At 38.9% G+C, this 19,430-nt stretch overlaps 1 protein-coding gene across 1 annotated transcript in view; it reads left to right on the top strand.

Annotated features, from left to right (window-relative positions):
- The first annotated feature begins 377 nt into the window (after positions 1–377).
- The window catches only part of MTMR6 (myotubularin related protein 6), a 28,516-nt gene continuing 9,463 nt past the window's right edge, over positions 378–19,430 (top strand). The window contains exons 1-10 of the mRNA XM_037376264.1: positions 378–473; positions 5,211–5,327; positions 7,230–7,392; positions 8,364–8,521; positions 9,242–9,370; positions 10,391–10,525; positions 11,891–12,023; positions 16,533–16,642; positions 17,751–17,876; positions 19,143–19,192. Of these exons, the coding sequence (XP_037232161.1) occupies positions 450–473; positions 5,211–5,327; positions 7,230–7,392; positions 8,364–8,521; positions 9,242–9,370; positions 10,391–10,525; positions 11,891–12,023; positions 16,533–16,642; positions 17,751–17,876; positions 19,143–19,192 (1,145 nt within the window). The 5' untranslated portion in view covers positions 378–449. The remainder of the gene's footprint in view (positions 474–5,210; positions 5,328–7,229; positions 7,393–8,363; positions 8,522–9,241; positions 9,371–10,390; positions 10,526–11,890; positions 12,024–16,532; positions 16,643–17,750; positions 17,877–19,142; positions 19,193–19,430) is intronic.

Raw genomic sequence — 19,430 nt, 5'->3', positions numbered from 1 at the left:
GGGCCCAGGACCGCTCTCTCCTCAGGGCTGGCCACCAGGAGGGGCTTCACGGCCAGCGCTGAGCTCCGTGGCCCCCTGCACAGTACCCACTGCCCCTTCCTCCCCCTGGGTCTCACAGAGAATCCCCAGGCACTGCGGCACACAGCGCGGCCCAGCTTCCCGCCCCCGCCCGCCGGTCCCCGCCGCCGCAGCCCAGCTCAGCCCAGCCCGGCCCGTCACCGCCCGCGCCCGCCGGTCCCCGCCGCCGCCTCACTGCGCCCGTCCCTGCGTGCGCATGCGCGCCGCTCGTAGCGCGGCGGAGACGCAGTGCCCACCGCGGGGGGGCGCCGCAAGGAGCTGGCTCCGGCTTCGTCCCGCCCCAGCAGCGGTCCCGCCCCGCCGCGCCCCGCCCCGGAAGCGTTTCTAGGTGACGGCCGCCCCGGCCCGGCTGCGGCTGAGCGGGCGCTGCTATGGAGCACATCCGCACCACCAAGGTACCCCCGCCTCGGCCTCACCGCACCGGCTGGGGCGGTGCTTCGGGAGGGGCGGTGGGAGACAGGCGACAGGGGAGCGGTGGCGTTGCTAGTGCCGCGCCGGTAACGGCGGGGCGGGGAGGGCCTGTTGGGCCCGGCTGCTCCCCGCCCCGCCGCTGTCAGCTGTGGGCCGGGGCGTTGTTGTTCTCCTGCCATTTTGTGGCTGGTGCCTTCCCGCGGGGGCTGCGGGCCTGCCCGTGCCTCTCGGGGTGTCCCTGGGCCCGAGGGGGCCGCCGGCGGCGGGGGTGCCAGTCTCAGGCCCCCCGGGCCCGGCCGCTCCCGGAGGCCTCTGGGTCGGGCCCTCTCCGAGCCCGGGGTAAAAACGGCCGTGGGGAGCTGGGTGCCGGCTACGCCCGTGGCGCCCTGCTGGGGTGAACCGCCTCCTTAATAAGGGGTAGGCGCTAAAAAGTCTTCTGGTGTGACAATGGTCGTAATGCGGGGTGGGGAATAGAAGCAGCCAGCTGGGAGGGGATTGCAGTTGGGTTTTGTGCTCTGGATGCAGTTCCCTGCAGTTCTTTCCAGCTTTACAGGCAAATCAGCTGTGAAAACAATGCTGCTTCCCCACCCCCCTCCCCCCCCAAAGGCTGGTGTGTGTTGTTAGGAATGCAGGCTGTCAGTATGCGTGCCATGTGTTAGCCTATTCAAAAAAATAAGCTAAGCTGCAGTTGACACTTTAGAATGTTCTGATTTGCTTCTATTTTTAGTTTGTCCTTCCTCTATAATGAAAATGTAAAAAAAAGTCTTCTTTCTTGTAAATAAGCTTGAAGTAAGTTTTTAAGTTGCAGCTCTTCTAGAATTACATTTCTAGTAGTATTTTTCTCATCTTGCTCATCAGCCCTGGCTGCAACAGCTGCTGAAAAGACAACCCCTCTCTGTTGGGTCCTGGAACTTGTCAAGTGATTAGTTCCTTAATCTGATAGTCTTGGCTTTAAACTAGACTTAGATACGTGTGGATAAAAGGAGTGGTTTTATTTCAGCTCCAAATAGTAGGTTTATAACCAATAATTATGTGAAGGGACAGGCTTTTAATTTTTTGGAGTAATAGCTCATATACGTTTTATATAAAATGTGTATAGCTAATTTTATTTTTCAGATATATTTGCATGTGTATGTATGAAATAAGAGGAAGGGCTCTGATGAAGCTACTATAAATGGCACTTCAGTTTACTGGATGGAATAATCTTGCACCAGGCTGACAGACTGGAGATAAGGTTTCTTTATCAGCCTATTTACTTTTAAACCTGAAACTCCTTGTTTGGGAACTGAATATTGTATTGCTACAGTCCATAGCTAATTTCAGAACAAAAAGTAGACAAAAACCAAAGTGTCTTGATGACCCGAGTAGCTGTTTAAGTTTCAAACCTGAAATTGAGGCTAGAAAGGATACAGGGGACTGACTTTGCATCTGCAAGTGATTGTGTTTCTCCATGTTGTTGGGCCCCTGCTGGGGAAAATACTTCATGTAGCTATATAAATGAAGAGACAAACAAGCTCTGAACAAAACTTATAAGATACAAGACTTACTACATGAAGCAATTTTTTTATAATTAATATAAACCAACTTATTGTAGAATTTCATGGCTAGAAATAGATGAAGTTTTTGGTTATAATTATGAGGCTTGCTTAGCTTTTTGTAAGCTGTTGGTTTATTGAATATCCAGGTGGATTGAAATACATACGTGCTAGTTGGTAATAATTATTACACTTACAGGAAGCAAGAAAACTAAAGCATAGCCTGCACTGTGGGCCTTAAGTTCTGTGCAGGTTCAAGTTGGAACTCATTCCAGCTGTGCTGAGACATACCTACTTTTTCCAATCTGACAGCACCTCATGGCTTTTTTCAACTTGTTTTATTAAAGTAATAGTTAAATAAGCTTGAAGTAAGTGTGGTCTTGCACAAATTAGCTGCTGTGCAAGGAAGTTGTCATCCCTAGGAGAAGATGGTGAAATAGGTTTTAGTCCTCAAATTTCAGTTTGCTGGAAATGTTGAAGTTAAAATTGTCTTAGAACTGTCAGCAGAGCTACCTGAAATTAAGTTTAGCTTTTCGTGGCATTAAACTGTCCAAGAGGCTTATGTTGAATAAAGAAGCGAGGTCAACTTAAAAATCACTGCTGTCTGAAAATTTCGTACTGAAATAGTAACAAACGATAAAAACAAGTTCACAATATGTGGTGGTAAAATTTCCCAATGAAGCTGTAAAACTATAGTGTCCTTAAAAATGTTTTAAAGGAAAACATAGTAAAAAGACTGGAATTTCTTTAGTCAAATCTTTCTTTCAGTGAAAATACAGATGGGTTTTCTACTGGAGATGGAAAGTTTTGCTTAGCTTGACTGCTAAATCCTAATTTATGTTCGCAAGCCTGAGACTTACATAGGGAAGGGAAAATGCCATTTAATTTCAGGAAATGTCATACAAAATCGTAATAAAGGCATCTTGGAATCATACACTGTAACTGTTTTTGTTTTAGATTAATTGTTCTAATTTAATCACTCATCTTTTTTAACGCAAGACTTCAGAAGTATAGTTTCAGCCTTCCTTTCTGTTCTAACTTGTCTCCTATATTGAAACGTTTCTTTGGGGTTTATTGCCTATAATCTGTAACTCCTAATCCCAATAAACTGTTTGGTGATACTTTGTACTCTATATTACTGAGGTAGCTGTTCAGATTTCTGCGGGTTTAAAAACTCACTGATTTGTTAGTGGTAGCTACTGTCAGAATTATCACTTCTGACTACCTAAATGGCCTTTGTTTACAGATGTGATAAAAACTTAATAGCAGTCTTAAATCTCTTAATCTTGTGAACCCATTCTCTTAAAAATGATTGACTTTTTTCCATAACTAAGGATTTGCTAAACTTCATGATTAAAAAGGAGAAAAAGAAAAAAAAAGTCTATCTACCTGAATACCTGTTAAAGCTGGTTTGGGTCAAGTTTAAATGAACATTGTCATCTGTGGAAGGCCAATCTAAATTACATTTCAGTTGTCTTTAAGGAAGGTATCTAGAACTTAGCTTTCAGAATTCTGGAAGACTTCACCACCGAAGAGGAAGTTGGAGCACTAACGCCTGTCCTCATCTAACATAGAAATACAGCTTTGAGAATAGCTGCTTTGTTATGTGGAGGAGAAAGGAACTTTGCATGTCAGGATTTTGTGGGTTGTTTTACTGTAACACAACTGGAGCAGTTTCTGTGCACTTCACAATTTGCTGGAGAGATGCAGTGCCAGGTACCTGAGGAGTTACCGCTACAGAAGTGCCCAAAATGAATTCTGGGTTTTGGCTGTGCTATATTGATTTATGTGACTCTGTATCTGAGCACTGATACTTTGCTGGTTACAGCATAACGTATTTTGAGGTACTGATGTGTGTAGCTTCTTTTTTTTTTTTTTTTCTTTCTAAACTAAAATCTAGATTATTATAGTAGCATGGGCTTTTAGTAGGTATTTGGATTTCTTCTGTTTTTCTTTGTATGCATTAATTTGCTTTTCTAACTTTCAAAAACAAAATTAGGCCTTGCTAGATTATAAGAAATTTATAAGAAATAGCTGAATTGAAAAGACAAATTGTCAGTGTTTTATATGTGCTTTTAGTAGATTAAAAAAAAAAAGTTTGTAAATATGGATTAAAATGCTTAACATCAGCACAGTAGATATGTGCTCTCCGAGTCGCCTCATCTGAGCGCTGGTCTTGCTGGTGTGCAAGTTTTTGGAGTTCTGCAATACGTTAAACAGCAGTAGCAGCAAGCCTCAAGAATAAGACCTTTAACTTGGCATTGATTAGGTAGTGCTGCTGAGAAAGAGGAATGCATGGAGGTAAGCCATTCTCCATGCTCCTTTTCTGTATGACACGCAAAAAATCATGTAACATTTGCTTCAAGTGAAGCAAACTGGAGCCTGTGAAGTTATAATCAGCAGATAAGACGCAGGCTATCTAGAAATTGCTTTCTTTTGAAATGTTTTCCATAGGATTGAGATAACAATGTTGATGGAATACCAGGAGGAGAGGTTTACCCTTGCAAGACTCGGGCTTGAAATACCTGCTTCAAACGCCTGCACAGTCCTTGAATTTCTAGGAAATTGTTATAATTATTAGTGTAATACTTGCATGTCATTAGTATTTATTTTGACTGTGAGGCAAGGTAATGATGATCTAGATTTTTAAAGCTGAGGATGATATGAAAGTCAGTAGATACCTAAAATTGAAGTCAGGAGGACTTAATCTTTGTGGCTTTGAGTCTGCAGACAGCCAAAAAAGCATGTTACTGAGATCAGCTGTTAATTTGGTGCTGGCATCTCAATACCAGGAAATTGTTAGTGTTTGCTCTATTTTGGGGAAGCAGTCTAAAAGCTTAATAATTGTTTTTAATTATTTCTTTAAAAACTTGATGTCCTGGTCTCTTTTACTAGTAAGTAACCATAGTGATTATATATGTGGAGTAAGTACTCTGTTGAGCTTAGCACTGTGCCTTCATTATGCACTTCTGTATTGAAACAGGGTATTTTAACTAGCTAGTTTTCTCAAAGATTATGTGACCGTTATTGTGTTCATAATAGTTTGGCCTGAATAGCCTTATGTGTGCTGTGTTATGCTTTCTACCATTTTCGGAATTACTGCACAGACTGACAGTGCTTTTGCAAAATTAGGGTTTGTTTCCTGCAAAAATTAGATTTTGTTCCCACTCCCCTTTTCTCTTACAGGTAGAGCAAGTGAAATTACTGGATAGGTTCAGCACGAGCAATAAGTCACTGACGGGAACTCTATACCTTACAGCAACTCATCTGTTATTCATAGATTCAAGCCAGAGAGAGACGTGGGTAAGGATAATGAATGCTTATGGCTCAGAAACACAGGTTCTCATGCATTTTTTTTCTTCCTGATCTAAGATGAACACTTTTGTAAATGAATTCAACCTAAGTTATAAGTTATTCCCCACACTCTCCTTGTTCATGGCGTCATAATAACTTAATGATTTGCAGATTGTATTTTTGCATGACACTGCTGCATTTTTGACATCAGGTAATGTTGAAAATGTTCAAGCTGCTGTAATTTTTTCTGTAGCTTTCATTTGTGCTCGGGAGTGAATGCGTGGTGGTTTTCTTTAAATAACTGACTTGCACCACCATTCAGAGGCAGGAGTGGGAGACTGCTGGATAGTTTTAAGCATCAGGTTTAAAATTTCAGCATTAACTTACCTTGTATTTAGATCCTGCTTAGGTTAAATGAGACAGCAAAATCTGAAGATCTAGGCTTTGGTGAAATACTGATGATCCCATGCCCTATTTTTTTTTTTTTTTTTTTTGAGTGGTAAGCAGCTGTTTCTTCCCAAGTGTTCATCTCCACAATAAAAGGAACTGCAGTTTCTTGGAGACCAGTTGTACAATCAAAGTTGGCTAGTACAGTAATTACCATTAGTTTTTCTGTTCTTTGCCACATGGTGGCACACATGTGGACATCAAGTTCTGGCTTCCACTGCAGCCTGGCTACCTGACAAAGTTAGTGTCTCCAGGATGAAATCTCATTTCCCTAGGTATGGTTAATTTTTTTTCTATAGGTGTGTTTTTCTAGATGACCCTTAATTCTGGTTATCTGACTAGTTGCCTCACAGTACTTCCAAGAAAAGTTAATTTTCCATGGTTTGTTCGTGGAAACAATATACAATTTTGTACAAACCAAGCTGTTATCCTTTTGAACAAAATGGATTATTGGGGAGAACATGATTCAGAAGCACTACTTGTCTCCCTGTGCACTACCTTAAAAGGCTTAATTTGGGCGAAGTTGAACCTATATTCTAAGTATTGCATTTCTGTGATGATAATGCAAGTACCAAATATAATTATGATGATGTCCCCAAGATATATTCTCTTTGTAAATGCATTTTTGGCAGTGTAGTTTTCAAATGCATGTCCAATTCTGATCAATATTGAAGAGGAGATGATTGCTTCAGTAAGGTAATTGAAATTCTATCGAGAACATCTTGTTCGGTTGAGGTAATGTTTCTGTGGCTTTCTTCCCATGGCTGAACAGCTGTTACTTTCCCATGTATCTTCCTGAATCTTGTGCAGATTTGCTGCACAGATAAATATATGGAGGACTTTTATATATTCATTGTTTTGACAGTCTTCTGTTAAAGTGGCTGAAAGGCATGTAGCAGAGACTGTCATGTCTATATAACCCTATGGGTAATACAGGAAGTGGTTTTCCTAATATTTTGTTTGTTCTGTAGATGTTAAATACTGGAATTGTAAAGTCTTCAGCATCTTCTGTATCTCTTCTTATTCTTTAAGTTGCTTTGCCTGACATGCTTTATTTTGTCTGAAAATTTTGAAGTGTGTTCCTGTAGATTCTTAAAAAGATACCCTGTTTGGACCTTCATTAGATGTAAGCTTGTCAGTTAGCAAAGTTATAGAAGAGTACTGAACAACCACAGTGGAGTTCTACTTCTCACTTTTTCATCTAGAAGGCTATTTACTGTTCCTCACAAACACCTCAAAATATGAGGGAAGAGAATAATTAAATATTGACTAATCAAAGTATCCTGACCAAAATGCCAGTCTTGGATCTCTTGTAAATTTATTTCTTTTTATAACTAAATTATTTACAAAATTACTCAAAATCCCTGTTCAACGTTGATTAATGTCTTACCTGTTCTTATAAATAGTATGGTGTTCTTGTTTCTCAGCAGTGTGCTTACACTGTGAGGTTTTTCTGTGCCATAGATTCTACATCATCACATCGCTGCAGTAGAAAAACTTCCCTTGACTACTTCAGGCTGCCCGCTTGTCATCCAGTGCAAGAACTTCAGGATAGTTCATTTTGTCGTTCCCAGAGAAAGGGATTGTCATGACATCTACAACTCTTTGCTTCAGCTGTCAAGAACAGGTAATATAAAAGACATTGCAGTATATGCCTGGATAACGAGTTGATGGGAGTGGAAAACAAAAAATCCATGGCTTTTTTACATAACACACATGAAAATTCTCTTAAATGGATTTGGTGTGTAAAAAATTTTAATGATTAAGTATTAATTTGCCTACAAATTCAGATGATGTGCTGTCTGGCTCTTGTAGGTCACCAACAGAATATGAGACTTTTAGGGTTTTTTCTTTTTTGCATTTCTAGTGTTATCTCTGAAATTGTGAGTATAATTGTGTATAGTCTTTCAATTGGTATGTTCCCTAGATAAAATGCTACTAAGCAAATATTAATTTGTTACTGGTTTTGTGCAGTTTCAAAAATAAAGCAGAAGTTTTGACGCTGAAATAGCACTACCAGTTCAACTTCAGAAGACTTCTGTCACCTAGTATTTCTTTTGCATTTTCTGCTTTGTGTTTAGAACAACATAAAATGTTGTCATCTGTGATAAGTGAAGAGTGTATTAGGAAAAACAAAATAGTTTGACATCTTTTTTGCTTTAAAAGATGTTTTAAAATTTAGTGCTTTTTAAAAGTCGGTAGATGTAAACTTCTTGACTCCAGAAATGGTGAGTTTTTAGCTCTTGTGAAGTTGCCTAATAATTCTGGCTCTTGCCCTGTTTAGTTTTATCAGTCTTTTTGTGACCTCTGTATTCCCTCATGACTTTAGAAGTGTCCCTGCTGAAATAGGTCAAGCACGCTCAAGAAAGCTGTCATAACCTACCTTCAAATAACTGACACAATTACAGACACTTAACTGTATGATAGTTGCAGGATAAATATTTCAATTGTCAGGTACCTATTTAGGCTTTCTTCTGGCAATCTTAAAGCCTGAAACTTTCTCTGTAATTTGAGCAATTTCAGGACTTGTCGACTACCTTTCTCCATTCAGACCTTTCTTGGGACAACTTATTACATAGTCATATTCTTTACTTTTAGCAAAATATGAAGAACTGTACGCTTTCTCCTATAATCCAAAACAAAATGAAGCTGAGCAAGTCAAAGGTTGGCAGCTTATTGATCTAGCAGAAGAATACAAGAGAATGGGAGTGCCAAATGCTAACTGGCAATTGTCCGATGCAAATCGTGATTATAAGGTAAGTGTTGTAATGAAAACATGTTTTGCTCTGCATCTGTTTCTGCTTTATCCTCTGACTCTAGTCCTACAGAAAACAGCCTAATACTATGAAATCACTTGGCTTGCAGCATAAGCAAGAACTTGCAGGTGGAGAGTTAACTCCTTAACCAGTATGCAATCTCATGGCTTTCTAACTGAGGCTTTTTCCAATGCCTCATTGAAAAAGTATGTGTGCATGGATGCATGTGTTCTTTGAGATTGTTTCTAGAGTATTCTTACTTGTTTGAAACCCAACACCAGCAATTCTGGTGCTCTGCAGCTTTCTTAGCTCTCTTAACTGAGAAGGTTTCTACTTTAGCATTTGCAGTGTCGGCTGTGGGAGACGGTGGTGGTGCAACTGATTCCCAGATAAGATTTCACCTTTTGTAGCCTGCAAATACAAAAAATGAGGGAAATGTGTTTTAAATAAAATATTGAAATTTTTCTTGGCGTTTTTGCGCAAGAGTTGCAACCTTGAGGTGAATGCTGGTATGGCAGTGCTTGCTCCTATAACTTGGTTATTAATTTGTACTACGTTATCCATGGCCTGTCTCCTGAGATACTTATGTGAATATAGAGAAACATGTTGGTGTTTGTCTTCTCTCTTCTTTCACCTAACATATCTCAAATTGGATGCGATAAAACTCGTATAGGCTTTGTGCCTTGTACACAAAAATAATGTTATGCATCTGTCTTTCAGATTTGTGAAACCTATCCTAGAGAACTTTATGTTCCCAGAACTGCAAGCAAGCCCATAATTGTTGGTAGCTCCAAGTTCAGAAGCAAAGGAAGATTTCCAGTGTTGTCATATTATCATAAAAATAAAGAGGTATAGTGTGTCTTTTCAGCACACTTGCGTTAAGATAATTTCTCTGCAATTGGCTGTAGTTCAGGGTAGGTAAGGAGATAGTGACTTGTACGATAATGGTATAACTCATGATAACCTTAAATACAGCTGACAGTAGTGGTGTCTAACAGGATGCTGAATTAAGGATTTGTTTTAAACTGGCTTAGCTTAAGTAATCAGTTGAATCTCTTAAAGTTTTCAGTAGCTGACCTTCAGTTATCTTAAGATAACTTTCCATCGAGTCATCTGTCTTCCTTGATAGATCAAGAATAAAATGTTAGGTCAAAATGGGGGTTAAAAACCAAAAAAAAAAGTCACCAAAAGAATAGAACTGGCTCCTTAAGGAGGAATTTGCAAGGTAAAAAGAACTAGAAGATGAGAAATAAGCTTTGCAAGGTTTGGTAGGGTGGTGTGAAGCAGCATCTGCCTGCCTTGGCTAGTGGGTATCTTTGAAGGGAGAGAAGGATTGTCACTTTGCTGAATTAAAGAATTTATGAAGGATGAGTGTTAAGCTACTAGATCCATTTGGAGATAATTACTGTTTGGAAGATGCACCTGATTACCTTCTGAAACGTGATATGTTACTGAAAATGACATGATGAAAATTATATTAGATGATAGCATATTGTACTTGCAGTAGCAAAACCAATTGTGATTTATGTCATACCAAGAGAGCAACTTGCTTTCCTGAGGCATATTTTTTTCCAGCCTGTGGGGTTTTTTGGAATTTCTATACTTGGGGAAAGTTTATTATATAAACTGGTACCTTGCCCATATAGATGAACCTGATCAGATTTTGATAAACCTTTAGATTTAAGTTGTAGGTACTGTGTTTGAAGGTCTGCAAGTGATGTACTTAAAAAGTTGGAACACCTAAACGTTTTTAAGTGCTGTCATCTGCCAAAGGAAACAATTTGTTTCAGTGTCTTTTTAGAATTCTGCAAAGCATTTCAGATACCGGGATTAAACAGATGCTAATTTGTTCTTTGTTTTCTGTGGTAGGCTGCAATTTGCAGGTGCAGTCAACCTCTCTCAGGTTTCAGTGCCAGGTGCCTGGAAGATGAACACATGTTGCAAGCCATCAGTAAAGCAAATCCTTTAAATCGCTACATGTATGTCATGGACACCAGGCCAAAGGTATGTATTTCAGGTTCTACAGACTAGCCTCTCTGCCTGAATGTTAGAATACAGGCCTACGGTGTAATCTTGAAGGGGAAAAAAAATGTTAAATATTGTTCTGTCATGGGCAAAAGTGTTCTTCAGAGGTAAGGTTAGGCCTTTGTATTCAGATATTTGATTACTTGCTTTCTTAAAGAAGCTGAAACCCTCTCAGGACTGAGCTAGAATTCACTGAATATGCTAGTGAACTTTTGGGGAGATGTGTTTAAAAAAATACTTAAAACAGAGTTAAGTGAATATTTGAGTGGGATCCAAGTCATTGTAACTGTTTGAAATTAAACTTGTGAAATGGTGAGCTGTGTTGGGCTTTCTTTCAGAATAGGAAGGAGTATTGTATTCTGTGAAAACTGCTATCGCTGTCTGTCTTAGCCAGGAATTAGCAGGAGAAATTCTGTTGTAGCATTCAGAGGTCATCATAGAATCCTAGAACGGTTCAGGTTGGAAAGGACCTTCAAGATTACCTAGTCCCACGCCCCCTGCCATGGGCAGGGACACCTCCCACCAGACCAGGCTGCTCAAAGCCCAACCAGCCTGGCTTTGAGCACTGCCAGGGATGGGGCAGCCACAGCTTCTTTGGGCAGCCTGTGCCAGGACCTCACCACCATGCTTGGTCACTGTCTAATTAAATTGAATTATGTTGGAGTTTTGACCCATGGTGGAATGTGTGGGTTAACTTTCACTCTTTAAACTCATCTGAATTTAAATTGGTTTTAATTTCACTCAAATCTCTGAACACAGGAGCTGGAAAATGAGAATGTAAAGTGAAAATCCTACACTGCAGGCTCTGTACTGATTTTGAGAGGATTCAACAGTAGGTTAGTTTGACAGACCAAAGCTGAGCCAACTGGGGGGGTGGGGGTGTAGTTGTAATTGTTATAGCTGCAGCAATTTATTAGGTTCTTACCCTCAAAACTGACATTTTTAGGATGTCTGGAAAGTGCGTGCATGGTTAAGTCTGGGTCTTACACTACAAAGTTAACCTAAAAAGGAAAGAGTATTTGCTTAGAAATATTTGGAAATAAATAAAGGTTTATTGGTGGGAATACAAAGGAGAGAATAGGAAATCATTAAATGGATTATTCAGATAAGTCAGTTCTAAATGCAGGCTGCCTGTTGTCTTTTACGTACCATGCCTTTCTTACACTTGCATGCTTTCAAGTTGATTTGCCAAAGAATTAAATTATTAGAATCTGTTTACAGTATGTGCTCTTGTGTAGTTTTTTTCCCCAGTGTAGTTCATTGAAATTGCATGACTTCTGTTGCTTAATTTGAGATTTTTACTTCAAATGTCGGTTTACAGTATTTTTATTTTGCTCTTTTAAGCTTAATGCAATGGCAAACAGAGCTGCTGGGAAGGGCTATGAGAATGAGGACAACTACTCTAACATTAGGTTCCAGTTTGTTGGCATTGAAAATATTCATGTAATGAGATCCAGCTTACAAAAACTTCTGGAAGGTATGTTCTAAAGGTACTATAATAGTGTATATGAAAACAGGATAAATATTTTTCTGAAGTCTTTAATAACAGCTTATACAAACTGTATTGATGTTTCTGTATTTTATCCCAGCTCTGTTTAGTACCAGTTTGCTGTGCTCTATTGTAATGAATTACCTTAAACCTTCACCTTTAAACTGTAAACCCAATGAATGAAGTTATTCTGAAGAAAATTAAATGTGGCACACGTCTTGGGTGTACTTGATCAGTATGTCAGTGGCTTGTGGGAAAGATTTCTGTGTTTTCCAAGTATACGTGCATGTATACACATGTTCTGTACCTACATTTTCATATATAGAATACAGATTCTTCAAGGAGCACTAAATTCCACAGAATTCACAATAAGCATATGATTTGTACAAAAGTTGAGCTTTTTGGCTTGGCGAGCCACTTCGGTGCTTGTAGGTACTTTTCAAATTGTTTGTAGAGAAGGGGGCAGGAGGAAACTGAATCACTTCACTGTACCACGAGCTGGTGGTGAAAATGGGGAGGCAGAAGTCTTTTAAATAGTTTTGTTAATATTTTGTTTAGGTCAACAGCTGAAAACAAATTAGAGACTCTTTGTGGAGTATTAACACTGAGATTACAGTGGCAGAAGTCAGGCTTCCACACCTGACTGACAAGGCATATATAAATGCCTTTTAGAAGTATGTAAATATTTCCAGGTATGGAAAAGGTTTACCCTTGTATGGAAGCCTATTCAGATGAAGGCATTCTGGCTGCATTGGTCAAGAAATCCTACAGGCTGACGATGTAGTCTTGCTTGCATTAAGCATGTATCTGCTGCTAACCTATTCTTCAGGCACTCTGCATGGAATACTACTGAGCTCTGATAATACATATTTTTTTGGCTATTCCTGCACAAACTTTATTGAAGGGAAAGATGAGCAGCATGAGCGTGAACTTCAGTTTTTAAACTTGACATAATCCTCTTTGTCTTGTGAATATGTTCAGTTCCAAGAAACTAGCCAATACATCTCGATGTCCTTTTGTTGTTTTTTGAAGAGGCCTGCTCCTGTGTAATAACATCTGATGTGGAAGTGTGTGCATCATGCAGTTAAAGTTCAGACTACATATTCCTTCCATTTGACTTACCATCCTACCGACAGTCCTTACCAAATATACTCCATCCTTAATGAAAGCTACAGAAAGATTATTTGTATTTCCTTGTGTGGAGGATTGGTTTAAATGAACTTGATTACTCATGATTTTGTGTCTATGTCTATAGTTGTTTTCCAGATCAGCTTTTGGGGTAAACTAACGCAGTTCTACCTTTGTTCAGTCTGTATAATTCACTAGAGTGTTGCTGAATGCCATTCTAGAAGTACAACTGTCTTTAGGGGTAGGAAGGACCCTTAAAAATTAGGGAGGTATACCATAATTTACTCTTCAGACCCCTGTAGAAATATGCTGTCTGGAAGGAAATGCTATGCAAGTGGCTCATACCTTAAAATGAGGAAAAGTCACTTAACTTCTGTGTACTAGATTCCCCTGGACACGCTGAACTGAATGTTCTCAAATCAAGAATGTGATACCAATTACCCCATTTGTTCAAGAGCCATTTTAACTGGGACTGTCCTCAACTTTATCATGAATGACTGTTACTCATTCTTCAGCATGTGTCCTGCTCCTAGGTTGCTTATCTGCCCTGTTTCCTTCCAAATCTGATGATTCTATTTGCAAGCAGAATGTAAGATCCTTCCCACCATCCTTTTGTAATGAAACTATACCATGGCGCATGCTAGGGTCATTTACAGTCTATTCTTATCTCAGATTCGGCTGTTATTTAAATATCTTGCATGAAACAAAACTTCTAAACAGTTTTCCTCAGTGTGGACATGATACTGCTCCCCTGATGAGCAGAATGTCCATCTATACAACATCAATGGAAGAATCTTCACATAGACTAAACTTGTGGCTGTGGTGTTAAATATAAATTCCAGTTCTTAAATATTCAAAACTATAGTACTACATGTTGGAAAAGTTTGATAAACGAAAAGGCTTTGTAGATGTTAAGAAACAATGTATTTGAGGAAAAGTCTCAATAATAGCTGCTGTGGTCTGCTGTGTGTATTTTGATAATGTACGTGTGTCAACTAAGGATTTTTTTGTGGAGTGCCTATATAGGGGATGCAGTTGTTTGGTTTTTGGTTTATTTATTAAAAAACATCCTCTCCCACAACCCACTGTGCTTCAGTCTGCATGTTCTAGTCACCTGTTGAATTGCTAGTAGTGTGTATAAGGACAAACAAGCAGTGGAACATACAGGTTTTGGAGTTCACATGCATGCAGGGCATGCATTTTTATGATGGGATCCATGCAGCCAAAACTATCTTGAATGATAGTTATTGTGAAGTAGCTAAACATTTTTGACCCTTCTAGGGGCTATAAGGGAGTAAAATGATTTATATTTTTTTTAGCATGTAAGTGTCAAAACTGTGTCAATACAATTTCTTTTTCATCATTAAGTAGTATAAAAAATGTGTCAATTCACAGAAATAGAGAGTAATTCTTTGGGCTCAATATATGTGTTGGTATCTCTGCCTTGGATTATAAAAATGTAGAAATCTAGCTAGAAGAGGGAAATAGTAATGGTAAATATTTTTACCAAGCTGAAAATTCTGAACAAAAGCAGATTTTGACAGCAGTATCTGGGTGAAAACAGAGGGCTGGAAGGCTGTTTATTTTCTAGCTGGAAGCTTGTGCTTTAAGCCATGAGCTATAGAATGTAGAGGTGCGCAGCCATGAGTAGCCTCTAGAAATCCCTTCCCTGCATGTTTTGAATTTCTAGATAATTCAATGCTTTCCGTTCTTTCCTTTACCATAACCATAGAGTGGTGGACCTCTTTGCATGCTGTTGTGGTGGAACAGGTGTATGGAACCACTGGCGCAGAGAGAGCGTGAGCTAGGTGAAAGGATCAAGTAGTTCTCAGCTGATTTCCTCAATGTGCTGGACCTTTCAGAAGCAGAACTCTTGCCTAACAGTGCTAGCTCTTTCCAAGCCCAGGGAAAACTAGCATGGCTTTTTCTGTTTTTACTGGTATTTCCAGACTAATCTTTAAAACTAGGTCTTGCATCCAGGGGTTTCTTGATGTTTTGTTGCCTCGCTGTGCTGTGGTTTGCTAGATAGATTTGTAGATGACAAAGATCTATGGGCTTTAGAAAAGGTGCTGTGACACTTCTTGGAAGCCTGTCTTTATTATAACATTCAGCAGCAACTGGCACTGTGACACTTTCTGGGCAGTGAGGAATATATCAAAACTTGTACGGCTGAAAGCTGAGAAACCTGTAGTGCAGATGCAGGAAAGTTCCATAAGGCAGTGGTTTAGGAGTTTGTAGCCTTCATTACAGTAGGGGACTTGAGTGACCATCAAGCTGCATCAGAAAATGACTTGGTGAAGTTTTTCTCTACTTTCCTTATTGACTCACTCCCATAGTCAGAGATGATTATTTTGCAGCTGTGGTATGAATATCCCCACTGACAGCTTTTTGGATACAGAACCTCTTTATTTTCATTTGGGGCCCGTTAGCTTAGAATCATAGAACTGTTTAGGTTGGAAAAGACCTTTAAGATCATCAAGTCCAACAGTTAAGCGTGGTAGACAGTAGGTTTCCACTGTGATAGGGGCACATACTTCCATAAATGGCAACTTGGGTATGTCTTACAACATAGATGAAGCTGTGTTAGCCACTGAATATTTCTTGTTGTCAGAAGTTTGTCATGTTTGCACAGTCATGTAACTGAGTTGCTACTCAAAGTTGTACAACAACCAGGTTCTCTGTCCCATTTCTGTATTGGTAAGTGTCTGTGTGAGAAACTGTCACTCTACCTCTACACCTCTTGCTGCTGTGGTGCAAGGCATCTTTCTTGCTGCCTTATCAATTGCCACTGTTGTTATGGGATCAAAGTATACTGGGGAAGAATGGTAGAGAATAGTCAGGATTGTAGTATACCAGGTCTGGAGGTAGGCAAAATCTTAACAGATTTCAGTTTATCATAATGTCCTTTTACTGCACTCACTTTATTCTTCGAAGCAGAGTGGGGAAGGTGATGAAACTCTGGCAGTCTGACTACTCTGAACTGTATGTTTTGTCTGGATGCAGCTATTCCTACTAGTAGTGGTAATTTTTAAGTACTTCTGGTAAGCTTTTGGTATTTGTGTTGCCTTCCTTGGTAAAGCTCCCTGTTGGGGATAACAAGTGTGTTTACTTTAAATGCTACTTTGTCAAAAAAACCACCAAGGTCTTACTCGTGTCGTTCATGGTTATTGTAGTTCTACAGAGTTGAATTTTGGATGGAGAATATTTTGTAGTACCCCTCTCTCAACTATTTGAGTAGTGGTTTCCTGGAAGATTTTTAGTCAATGCACAACATGGAGCATTAGAAAAAATACACAATTATTCTTTCTCCGTTGCAGGGTATAGGCAGCTGCAGCTGCTTAAGGCTTTCTAATTCTTGGTTTCTTTCAGTCTGTGGCACAAAAGGTTTGTCTGTCAATGACTTTTTGTCTGGTCTGGAGAATTCTGGATGGTTGCGTCACATCAAAGCTGTGTTGGATGCTGCTGTCTTCTTAGTCAAGGTAACTTATGTGCTGCTGCTTTGTTTGATGAGAATTTGACTTGCTACCAGGCAAAATTATACTTAATATTATGTAATGTGTAAAATCCTGCGATTTTTCTTTTTGCAGGCAGATGCTTAATATATACTGATCCATCTGATACACTGTTTTAAATATCTTTATGACTGGAGATGTTGAATATGCTAGCTAATGTTTTGGAGTGCGTGGGTTTGGTTTTTTGGGGTTTTTTTGAATGCTGCTTGGTCCCCTTATTGGGGGATGAAGGGATCCTTATATTCCCTGGTTCTTTTACATATTTATGAAAGGTCTAACTGGTTTAGAGGTGGATGGATCAAACTAATTGGTGTACCCTGAAAAACAACTCACGGGGCACTAATTCCAGAGAAGCCAAACCGCCTACACTGACTTAATGTGGCAAGGAAATGGGACTCTGTGAAGAATTCAGAGGAACAATTACCTCTGCCAGACACCTATGAAGCCACGGGCTTGACCTGAGGGGGACTGGGTGAAAAAAAAAAAAACTGGATCTTTGTTTTTAGTAGGTGAAATAACAAGGAGTTACTTTACTGAAAAGTGGGTAATTCTAAAGATGACTCGCAAATACCTGGGCTACCAGGATTTGAATTCTTAGCTGAAGCTAGTAAGCATTTCCTAGTCCTTAACTTTGGTGTAGTATAATGAGGACCAAGTGGGTCTCTTTAATGGTGTGTTTGCATTATTTTTGGTTTTGAACGTGTTTGGTCTGTAATGTGTAGTCTGCTTTCTTAGCATGTGTTGCAAGGGGGTTTTATAAATTTAGTTTTATAAGGGGTAGAAAGAGAACTGGGAATCGCTGTAGGTGTTCTTGTTACTTTGTGTAAAGGTGGTAGTGGGATTTCTTTTTTTATAAGGAGTTTTCCATACTTCCATGGAGAGAATTTCCTAGCTTTTTGGTAGGATCTTTTCCTTATAATAAATATTTTTCTGGCTTAATATAGAAATATTATATAATTATAAAAATATAAAAAATATTTGTTGCTGTGAGTTTGGGATAAATGTAGCTTCTGGATTTATTTACTAAATTTTGACTTCTGTCTAGAACGCTCACTAAGAAACAACTGTTTTGCAGGCAATAGCGGTTGAGAGCGCCAGTGTATTAGTGCACTGCTCTGATGGCTGGGATAGGACTTCCCAAGTTTGTTCTCTTGGAGCTCTCTTACTAGATTCCTATTATAGAACAATCAAAGGATTTATGGTAAGCAAGTTGTTGCATTATTGAGTTGTTCCTTGGTAAATACAGGACGTAAATTTTTTTAGTAAGGGAGCAGTGTAAATGTACTGGTATCTTTTTTTTTTTTTTTGTAGGTACAAATAAAAAATAAGATTTATAGTATACTGATAAGTATTTCTTTTAAAAATACTTTGCTGCTGGGAAGAACTATTTATTTTAAATCTAAACTGAAATCAAATAGTGGATTGCTTTAGGCACCCTGCAGAAGTGTTGTAACGACTGCCTCTTGTATCCAAAAAAGCACTTTGTAATTCTTCTATAACATAAAGTGCTTATGTGAGATAGTAGATATAACAAATTATAGTGGCTCTTTGCTTCTATTGCTTGTCCCAAAATCAACATTATTAAAATCTAAAAACGACAACTCTGCTAATAACAGACCTGAAGATACTTAAGCAGTCTAAATTTTTCATCTTTCTATAGACAGGAAGAATTGCAGTTTATTATTCCATGTTTTAGAGTAGGAAAATCAATGCTGTTTTGCAGTGGCAGCACAAGGTATTATAGGAACTCCTGAAAGATTGTACATAAAACTAGTTCCATGTATTGGTTAGAACTAACTACCACAAATATTACAAGCAACAAAAGTAAAGTTGAGGAGGAATTAGAGGATTCCTTTTTAGTGAATAGTGAGAATGTGTGTAATCATTAGGGAAGCGCGCTCTCTTTTTTTTTTTTTTTTTTTTTTTTTTTGGTCCTCACTATCAATTAGATTTCTGTGAAAACTTCTGCAATAGGCAGGCAGTACTCAGTCCCTTTTTGGTGCTTCATACTGTGACTGAAGTAATAACACAAGCTAGTGTTGATGTTAACAAACTTATTATATGATATAAAAATCTTACAAAGATTACATTCTGTGGTTTTATGTAAACCATGATAGCAGGAATGCAATACTAAAACTTTTCCTATGCCTTGCAGTTTTTAACAGGTTGGTTGATAATCTACTTGTGAGGTCATACAACATTAGTATGCTTAAAGGGAACCTGGCTTAACAGCAGTTGTCTGATTGTCAACTTGCTGAACGCTTTTACTGATTTTAGAAGCATACTTTGAGAATCTCTTGTGAAAGACTTCCAAGAAAGTAAAGAATTATAAAGTGACAAATAGTTGCTCCTACTGTAGTTTGACTCAAATTTAAAATACAATATATCAATAATCTGTGAGGTTAATACTATAGGTATAAGATTGAGTAATGCTTTTACATGAGACTTTGGTTTTTTTACCCTCTAGGTCTTGATAGAGAAAGACTGGATCTCTTTTGGGCACAAGTTCTCTGACAGGTAGTTCACTCTTCCAATACAGTAAAAAGTATACAGTGAACTAAACTAAATATTCTTAAAAGCAAAAGACAACTTATGGGTTTTGAACTACTGCAGTGTTGCTAGAAATTTTGCAATGAGTAAGCTATCTTCAACAGGCAGTGCATTTTGTATACTGCTATTTATTCAAATACCTATTGGATAATTGATTTATGTTTTAGACATGAACTTCTAGTGCTACTGGTGCCTTGCTCTCAGA

Source organism: Falco rusticolus, chromosome 2, assembly GCF_015220075.1.
Source record: "Falco rusticolus isolate bFalRus1 chromosome 2, bFalRus1.pri, whole genome shotgun sequence".
NCBI classification, from domain to species: Eukaryota; Metazoa; Chordata; class Aves; order Falconiformes; family Falconidae; genus Falco; species Falco rusticolus.
The sequence above is the reverse complement of the archived record's forward strand: the minus strand, read 5'-3'. Positions and strand labels throughout refer to the sequence as shown.